The 9,865-nt window shown below is 43.2% G+C and overlaps 1 protein-coding gene across 1 annotated transcript; it reads right to left on the bottom strand.

Annotated features, from left to right (window-relative positions):
* Nucleotides 1–4,601: 4,601 nt before the first annotated feature.
* On the bottom strand, nucleotides 4,602–9,145 carry FABP7 (fatty acid binding protein 7). Its single transcript, XM_073335185.1, has 4 exons — nucleotides 8,825–9,145; nucleotides 7,870–8,042; nucleotides 7,142–7,243; nucleotides 4,602–4,872 (listed from the first exon to the last, which is right to left on the bottom strand). Exons 1-4 carry the CDS (start codon nucleotides 8,895–8,897, stop codon nucleotides 4,822–4,824), a joined length of 399 nt encoding a protein of 132 aa, XP_073191286.1. The 5' UTR covers nucleotides 8,898–9,145; the 3' UTR covers nucleotides 4,602–4,821.
* Nucleotides 9,146–9,865: the final 720 nt, after the last annotated feature.

Raw genomic sequence — 9,865 nt, 5'->3', positions numbered from 1 at the left:
TTGTAAACCCACCTTTACAATGCAGCGTGGATGCTCAAGCACGGACTTGGAAACCCCAAATCCACAAGCGCAGGTCCCACAGACCCAGGCTTGTGGTAGCGTGAAGACATACTCTTAGAGGTAGGAACTGTTATCCAAAGAGCAGTGGGGCCCCTTTCACTAAAAGCCAAGACTTCCAATAAGAAGAGTCACCTGTTGTAACTAGGGTGTTTTATCTCCCCTAGGACAATTGGCAGGAGAGCCAAAGTTCATGTGTTAGAGAGAGACAATCACACCTTTAGAGATGGAAGAGCCCAATGAGATGATCGAGTCCTCTGCCCGGAGGTCACTGCAAGAGTGCAGTGGTCTCCGTTAGCTAGTGTACAAGAGATGGGCCTTACAGCATTTGCCTAGGACAGTTATTAGCAGACCTCATTGTCACAGGCTTCTGTTATTAGAGCGTATTCTGCACTGGATGCATCCAGAAACCTCTGACATGTAGGGAAGCCTGCTGGAGGTACAGTGCAGAACGGACTAAATATATCTGAGGTATAAGATTACAAGTGCCTTAGAAAGAGGCATATGGTCGCACTGCATAGTTAGGAGAGTTGCAAGTCAAGAGAGTTGTGTTCTTGTTCCTGAGTCTGACTCTCACCCGTTGGCCTTAGGCAAATCATTTTGACTCAGTGCCTCAGTTTCTCCATCTGTGAAATAGGGCTAATGATACTTTCCTTTGTAAAGTGGCTTGAGATCGGTGGATGAAGAGTGCTATGCAACAGTGAAGTAATATTATTAGCAGTATAATAGACAGAATTTGGTCCTAGGTTCCAGCTACAAACACAGGGCCCAATTCTGCAAACACTTGGGCATGTGTGTAACTTTGCTCCTTTTGCTCCATGGGACTGCTCCCATGAGCAAAGTTGCATGTGTGTATAGAGGGCCTCAAATCCTGCACAGGTCACAGGTGGACCTCTGCACCTCATAGAATCATACAAATGTAGGGCTGGAAGGGAGCTTGAGTAATCATCAAGTCCAGCCTCCTGTGTTGAGGCAGGACCAAATAAGCCTAGCCCATCCCTGACAGGTATTTGTCCAGTCTATTCTTAAATAATCTCCAATGATGGCAATTTCACAACCTTCCTTGGAGGTCTATTCTTGAGTATAACTACCCTGATAATTAGAAAGCTTTTCCTAATATCTAACCTAAATCTCTCTTACTGTAGATTAAGCCCTTTACTTCTTTTCCTACCTTCAGTGGACATGGGGAACAAATGATCACAGTCCTCTTTATAAAGCCCTCAACATATTTGAAGACTTATCAGGTTCCCCCTCAGTTTGCTCAAGGCTAAACATGCCCAGTTTTTTGCACTTTTCCTCGAAGGTCAGGTTTTCTAAACCTTTTCTCAATTTTGTTGCTCTCCTCTGGACTCTCCAATTTGCCCACATCCTTTCTAAAGTGTGGCAATCTGAATTGGACACAGTACTCCAGCTGAGGCCTCATCAGTGCTGAGTAGAGCAGGGTAGTTACCTCCTGTGTCTTACAACACTCCTGTTAATACACCTCATGATGCATGAGCTTGAATGTATGAACTTGCAGGATCAGGGCTTAAATGTCTGCAGAGTTAGGATCCAGTTTTGCATTGCTCCATTTTCCAAAGCAGAGTTATGGCCAAAGGACTAATCTTTTGGTAACGTAGTATAGCAGTGTTAATTCTAAATCTGAGTATGCCTTGGAAGGGATATTCTGAAGCATCTTACATTCCAGAATGAATAAAACTCCAGTAATTATAGAAATACTAAAATTAAGTTAAAACCTAATAAGATGTGAGAGTTGAGACGTGTATTCATGACATAAGGAGTGAGTGAAGTATGTTGCAAATACAAATGCTTATCTGCTCATACTACAGGAGGTCTGTGATGCCATTTATAGACAGAGAAGTGAGAATTGTTTTCCACAAAGGAGAGCATGAGGTTCCAAGGTTAGCTAACTCAGCGATATTGTAATAGCAGAAGTTCAGGAAAATTATGCTTTCCACCTCTAGGCCCTCTCTGTCTCTGTCCTCTAAATGTTCAGTTACTCTCCATCCAGTGAATGTATTTTTCTTTCTGTGTATTTTTCAGTGGTTTGCATTACTATGGTTTGCCTAACTATATTATTAAATATTTACATCCATCCACAGTTGCAGGTCCCTCACATCTGACTTTTCTCCTTTCCCTTCCTCACTCACAATAACCCCTCAGGCATTTCACAAATGCCACTTCTCCTAGCCCTAATTTCCTTTGACATTCATAGTATTTGTTTACCTTTGAGATGGCAAAAGCCTCCATCAGTAAAGTTGTACTGGGTAGCTGTTACATGTAAAACATGCATACAGGGCATGAAGTGAAGGGGGAGTTGCCTTTGTTTAAATGTGTTTGTAATGCATATAAGGAGAGTAAACAACAGAAGGGATGGAGAGTTCCCTTGTTAAATATTTACCACTCAGGCCTTATGTGTACTCCAGAGCCTTTTCTATCCATCACCTCATTCCTTTCTGCACAAGTAATAAAGACTTTATTCTTTTACTTTGTGACACTATAAATCAGTTGTCATGGATATTAATGCCACTCGTAGAGAATCATGACTTCTTTCCATGGAAATGAAGCAAAAGCATCTGCTTCCAATTCTCTGGGAAAGGGATGGGTAAGAAAGGGGATCATGTGATTTGCATACATAAGGAGACAGCTGTGATGTGAGCCATACTGATGGATGACAAACACAGTCTGTATTACTACACTGAAACTGAGGTTTAAATCAACCAATGCAAGCTCTGTAGTGTAGAGAAGAGGCTCTTTAAAGCTGCACACATGGACAACAGTGGCTGAAGCAACCCAGAATCCAGTTCCACAAGCCACGAAAACGAGTACTACTTTTCACTCCCATTAGCCTAAAAGTTCCCTTTTTTAGAACATGGTGTTCCTGAAAAGAATGCAGAGGCTGACGTTCTGAAGGGACATTCACAACTCTAACTGACTTCCATCACAGATGCAGGAGCTCTGCACTTCTGTAGGTCAAGCCCCGAGTTTTTAAAGTGATTAATATCTATCAAATCAAATAGATTCATGGTGGTTTAGAATGAAGGGGGCTTTCTTCTCTGCACCTAGATTTACAGTGTATAGTAATACGGTGTTAACAGTCCGTTCAGAGAGCACCTCCCTTGAAAAGTTAGGATATTAGAAAACAAGAGCTTGTATTCATGTCTTTTTTAGGGCCAAGTTGTTGCCTAGACCCTTATCAAATGAGGTGCTCTTGTGCTCCCTGCACAGAAGGACCAGCCATAGTTGCAGTTGCTGAGACCAAGCACTAGTCCTCCCTCAGTGTCCTTATGAGAGAGCCACCTATGGTGGGGAGGAACCAGAACTACTAACTACACCAGCTAGCAGATCTAAGGAACACCATGGTCCGGCATCAGGCCCGGGAGTTCAGGTGCAATTCCCCTCCTGAAGCACCTCTCTGGCCATACACCTTTGCAGCATCCCCAATGTGGCCCACTGGTTAAATGTCACAACTGTGTCACTGCTAAAAAAAGATCTTAATCAACCAAAAGCAGGTATGGCCCATGGACACAATGTCCTAACAGAAGGGGGATTCTCTTTACATCTTTTCCTTCTAGTTACAAATATGATGCCATGTAACTTTTTGGTTTTATTTGGCTCAGAAAACTGGGGTATAGAACCAGTTCACAATGCTTTTAAGATGGTTTATTAATACAATTTTGATTTCTGTAAAATGCAGTACTACTCTTAGAAGAGATAAACTGCCCCTCCATACAAATTAAGGTCCATAATGCACCATCGTGTTGTAAAAAGTACAAGAAGGCACTCCAGGAGGAGGTACACATCATGGGGTTTCCACTCTATGTTCCCCTCAAGGAGCAAGGCGTCCTAACCTTGTGGCATCTGAGGATCCCTAGGAAAGGCAAGCTATAACCCTGAGGTTGATGAGGGCCTGCTACATTCCTACTGCCCTCCACCCCCATCTATGAAGCATTTCTGCCTTTTGGTTCTGATTTACTTCCTTCTGCACTGAAGATCATAGAACTCGCACCCACTTCCTCCATTAGCCACATTAAAACACACACTCAAAATAGAAAAGGATTGATGCAAAGCCCACTGAAGTCAGTGGAAGTGTTCTCATTGACGTCAGTGAATTTTGGATCAGGCTGTAAGTGAAGATTATTATTATCAGAGAGGAAAGGGACTGTCAGTGGTTTGAGCCAGGGAGGTAGAACCCATGTTTCCTCTCATCTCTCTGTTTCCACTGCAGCACTACAAAGATGCTGCTCCTGAGTTTCTCATGCAAAGAGAAGCTACTAAATTGGAGTGAAGTCACACCTGGTTTCCTATGTGACCAAAGTCACCCCATATAGCCCAGCCAACTGTGGCATCCTGCCACCACCCCTCCTTGCAGTATTAACCCCATTTAGGAAATGTTTTTCATATCACCTCCATCCAAAGCACTGAAACACTAGTCCATTAAATGCAAAACTAGCATGGGTTTAAACACATTTTAATTTTGAGTTTGAATTGCATTCCATATCATGTCAAATATGTTCCATTTATTGTAAAAAAAAACAAAGACAAGTGTTTCAGAGATTTAATGCAAAGTTCTACCTGTCGCACTTTACAGAACAAGAGTTTGCCAATTTGATGGTATAAAGTAAAAACAAAAAACCAACAACCCACAAGCTCTTCATTAACCTTTCATGCCAGTAATGTTCATGTCACTTAGCTACGTTCAGTTGTGGATGGCAGTTAAATGCATCCAGCAGAAGTAACACTTGGACAGGGGTCAGGTAGCTTCTATGCTTTCTCATAGTGGCGAACAGCAACCACATCACCAAAGGTGAGAGTCTGCAAGTTGGAGAAGAAATAGAGAAGTTAAAATGCCATACCATGTCTCAACCATTTTCTACATATTGCTCAATCTGTAGAGGTTGTTCTAGTGGATGTCAATCATATAAAAGTAAACAAAACATACTCATGCACCCTTAATATTGAGTGAAAAAATTCAGAGTTGTGGTTCCCACAGCAATCATACCTTTCTTATTGCTGTTTTCAATACAGGTTAACTCATGATACAATAGATCAGAAAGGGGACCAAAATAAAGGATGTCTGGGAACCAAAACAGAATTTCCTAACTTTTGTGCATTTAAACTCTCAGCCATAACATTGAACCTATATTAAAACAATTTCCTTAAAACAAAAGCCAACAGACAAAAACCCCACTGATCCCATTTCAGAATGTGCAGTACACTATGTGTATATTTCAGAAGTTCATATGCAATACTTATTATATGTAGGGGGTATATGTAAAGGGAATCAAGTGTTCAAATAAATGTACCATGTCCACTGATGTATATGTAACCACTGAATATGGCTGGTAATTCTAATGTATGGACCTCCCAATATATTGCCTCTTAGAGGCGCCAAGAGGGTAGAGTGAAATTTTCCTGATCAAATTTCTTGTAAAATAGTTTGCTGCACACGGGCAAATACCATTGTTACTTGCTTTATAACAAACAAAAGAACACACATTTCTCAACTACAGATTGTGTCTGCATTTTTAAGTTTAAGCTATTTGGAATTCTCCACGCACGAAGAGAGAGAGAGAGCGCGCGCATCTGAACAAAAACAATAGTTAAAGACTGATTCTCCAATGGCCAGGTAACAGAAAGTAAAGTAGCTGAACATACTTCTTTTTCATGCCAAGAACAAAAGTGATAAATTTCAGCCCAGAGGCTACATTTCCACACACACAGACACACACACCCAGTGTTGTAAGGGTTTAGAACATGTGCACTTTTCAGCCATAGCTTTAGTATCACTGCCAGGGCCATCCCTAGACATTTTGGTGCCCTACGCAGCCCCACCTTGGGGGGGTGGGGTTGGCCCCAGGCCTCCGTGTGGGGGGACATCCCCAGTCCTCCGTGGGAGGAATGGGGGGGGGCACTGCGCCCAAGGTCTGTGGTGGGCAGGAGCAGGCTTGGGGGAAAGGGGGGAAAACCGCCTTCCAGCACGAGCTGGCGGAGTGGAGAGGGTTGGGGCCAGGCCGCTCCACTTCCTGCTGCCCAGTGATTGCAGGGCAGACTCAACCCCGCACTCACAGGGTGGTGGGAAGTGGAGCGACCGGGCCCCAGCCTGCTCCGCTCTGCTCCCCTGGCTCCCAGCCTTGCGACTTGGGGGGCAGAGGGGAGCCGCCCCCCAGCACTCACCGGCTCCACTTCCAGCCGCCCGGTGAGTGCAGGGCACGCCCGACCTCTGCTGCAGTCCCCCGGGACCTAGCTCAGGGACAGGGATGGAGTGGGGGTGGGGCGGGGATGGAGTGGGGGTGGGGGCAGCTTTCCTGGCTGGCTCAGCTGGCTGGGGGATCTGGCTGGCCGCTGGAGTAGCATGCAGCTCCGTAGATCACCAGGAAATTTGGGGCACTCACCACAAAATTTGGGGAAATTAGGTGCCCCAGATTTCCTGGTGCCCTACACTGCTGCATAGTTTGCATATGGGTAAGGATGGCCCTGACTGCCACAACATTATAATCCTGTTCTCAAAGCATCACTGGAGGTAGGTGGGTTAAAAGCATAAAAGATTACTCTTTACATGAACCTCTTCTCCTGGTCATCACTTTGGAAAATAATCTAAGGAGGAATACTCCATTCATTATTAAATGCAAAAATCCTCAAGATATATTACCCCAGAGAAATACTTATTCTAAGTAACTAGTTGTATATGGAAGTATAATAATTTTATTTTAGTGATCTAAAGTACTAGCTGTGTAAAATGGATTAATGCACATTTAATCAAATAGTACATATTTTTGAAGTTCTAGAAGTATATTTTGTTTCATTTGGGATTAGTACAATGCTGTATTTAACTCCCCTCCCCCAAAAGTCTTATAATGTCATTGACACTCTCTGAAGACCGTTAGCTAGAGCTGGTTGAAAAATGCTGAAAGTTTTCCATTGTCCAAAAACAGATTCAAAGCAGCAATATATCTATAGGTGAACTTTTAAAAATTCTCAACCAGCTTTATGCATAACTAGCTCTAGATTTTCTATAAAAATAGCATGTTCTCGATAGATCTAAACAAATAGTTAATCTGAGCTCAGTGATCATTTTACTTACCATTACCATTTTGCCATCCTTAATTTCTCTAACAAAGTTTGTCTCTGTGCCATCCCATTTCTGTACATGAACTAGTTTGTCTCCATCCAGGGTCACAACTGACTGGGATATCAAAATATATAAAGAGAAGGATCCACTTAAAACAGTAGCAGATACTATTCAGATTTCTAGGGAATGTATTCAATAGCCTCTACTGGATTCTCTTCAACAAACTTAGTCAAACCTGGCATAATAAACTAGTTCTAGTCATTTTAAATCCAAACCCATGAACCCTCCTTGTTTAAAATGAAAAGACCATTTGATTCTTGTTTGTCCAAAAAGGATTAAATAAATCCTGCTTTGTGTGTCCCAATGACATTTAAATGATCATTTCACATTTGCTCTGGTGTAGCAACTTTTTAAAGCCCCCAAAGTTCAGGCAGCATGTCCTTCCTCATTTCAGTTGAGAAGGATGTCTCCTAAATTGATTTTTGGATTAAAGCGACTGGTACAAAAATATGGATGGGGCATCTAGCAGAATTCCTTCATACTGGAAGGCCAAAACATATGTCATAACAACCAGACATGACTTTGTGTCTCTAGAGGAATAAGATGCAGTCTTGCCTTTCCTTACACTCCCTTTCTGTGCTACTAAACTGTAGCAAAGAAGTTGAATCATTCCTCTAGTCCCTCCCCCACCAAAAGATAAGACTTTTCAAATGCTGCAGCCTGAGAGGGTGTTCACTTACTTTGCAGTTTCTGTCATCTGGGGTAGTTTCGTCAAACTCTTCTCCAAGTTTGAAGCTGATTTCAGTGTTCTTGAAAGTGCTCTGGGTCCTGATCATTACTTTGTCCCCTTCATTGCTGATTATCACTGTGGGCTTAGTGACGTTCCCCACCTGCCGAGTAGCAAAGCTCACTCCTAACCCACCAAATAGAAACAAAAATCCATCAGACCCTGATTTCTTTTACACCCTATTTGCCAAACAAACAATGAGGTGAAACCTTCCGTCCTGTTCTGTTCCTTTCACTATCACACTACACTTTACACTTCTCTGCCCAGTCATCCATACCTCATCGACCCACTTTCCTACACTCTAACTCTCTGTATATACTTCTGAGTCGTCAGGTACCCACTTAAGAAACACAGTATATTGCAACGAGAACCCCTTAGATCAACAGTGTAGTACATCAGCTTCTTGTCACTGAATTAGTGACAGTTACTTTTTGCTTATTTACGTGGCAATCTTTATTATTCCAGAGTAATGAGAGGGACCTGTTTGCTTTTTTGCAATCAACTTTTGTTGATGCAGTTGATCTCATTGTCTTTTCCTAAAATAAAGTTTTAAAAACCACAGCCTTACTACTCTGTCTCCCCCTCCCCCCCACACACACTTACAAACCCACCATGCAAAGTACATCTATATCGTATTAGCTTTGATAAAGAATGAAACGCTGGGAATAACGGAGGAGGCAAAGCCACAGCCCTTTCACAGTCTCTGCAGCAACACAGGTTATTCAGCTCAGCTAGACAATGATTCGTTTTTTGGTTCTGCTCAGAAATCACTCAAATGCTTTAATCCAATGCAAAATCCCAAATCCCACGATCACTCTCCAACCTAGCTGTGCTGGAAAATATGATCAGAACTTCAGGAACAATTTCAGCAGCCCAACGGCTGATTAGCAAGAGCTCCTTTTACCTACCCAGCGCCTTCATGTATTCATCAAAGTTCTGGCTCTCAGTCAGCTTCCAGGTAGCACAGAATGCCTCAACCATTGTGGCCGCAGGAAGGGTTAGACAGTTGGAATGAAGCTGGCAGGTGGGAGGCTGTGTCCAGTCCTGTTGGGATTTTACCCCTAAGAGATCTTCCTGCACCTCAACTGCAGCTCAGCCCCCTTCTTATTGGGACTCGGAGAAGAGGCGGGCAAAGAAGAAAGGACCAAAATTGCAACCCAACCCTGCCCCCCACAGCCCTCTCCCTCTCCCTTTGAAGGTAAGGCGAGGAGGGGCTGAAGGGTTTCAGTCTGCTCTGTGATTGGATCAGGCCACTGGGTCAGCAGAGCAAGTCTTGTGCCGCCCTCCCTTTATCCTGAAGCTCTCTCCTGCCTAGAGAGAGGGCTTCAGGGTAAAGGAGAGAGAGAGAGAGAGCATCATTCAAGGCCTGCTTGAAAACTTGGCAAGAGCAATTGCAGCCTCAAAGAAAAGATTCACAATAAGAGCTTCAGCTTAGCTTCCGTTGCACTGTAAGCTGGTGGCAATTTAAAAAGACACTAAGGAAACTGAAGTCTTATCCTCTTGCAAAGAAAACTGGTATTTTCTCGTACACATTCAAATAGCAAGGTATAAAAGGGAAGTGTAACAGGCAGGGATTCAGCAAAGAGGCTCTTCAAAAGGGAGGGACCACACTCATGTACTGGGTAGCGTTATGTGTGCCAGATCTGCTTACCCAGGACACTCCAGCCAACATCCCAGTTAAGAGTGGAAACCATCTGAAAAGGAAAACCAGATACGGAAATCAAAATAAGATGTTTGAATACCCACAGCAGGACAAAAAAAGGGGTGCTGGCTGCATTTCACTTTATCTTTGTTTGACAATTTTTGTATTAAGATCAGAGCTTAAATTTTCAAGTCCATTTTTACCACCCACTTTGGCATTAGCTAGTGCATCCCCCACATGAAATGGAAATTGTGCCAATGCTATCCCAATTACAAAGCAATCACTCCCCTTCCTTGTCACCTCCGGA

This window comes from Lepidochelys kempii, chromosome 3 (genome assembly GCF_965140265.1).
Source record: "Lepidochelys kempii isolate rLepKem1 chromosome 3, rLepKem1.hap2, whole genome shotgun sequence".
Lineage (NCBI taxonomy): Eukaryota > Metazoa > Chordata > Testudines > Cheloniidae > Lepidochelys > Lepidochelys kempii.
This window is presented reverse-complemented; position numbering and strand designations above follow the sequence as displayed.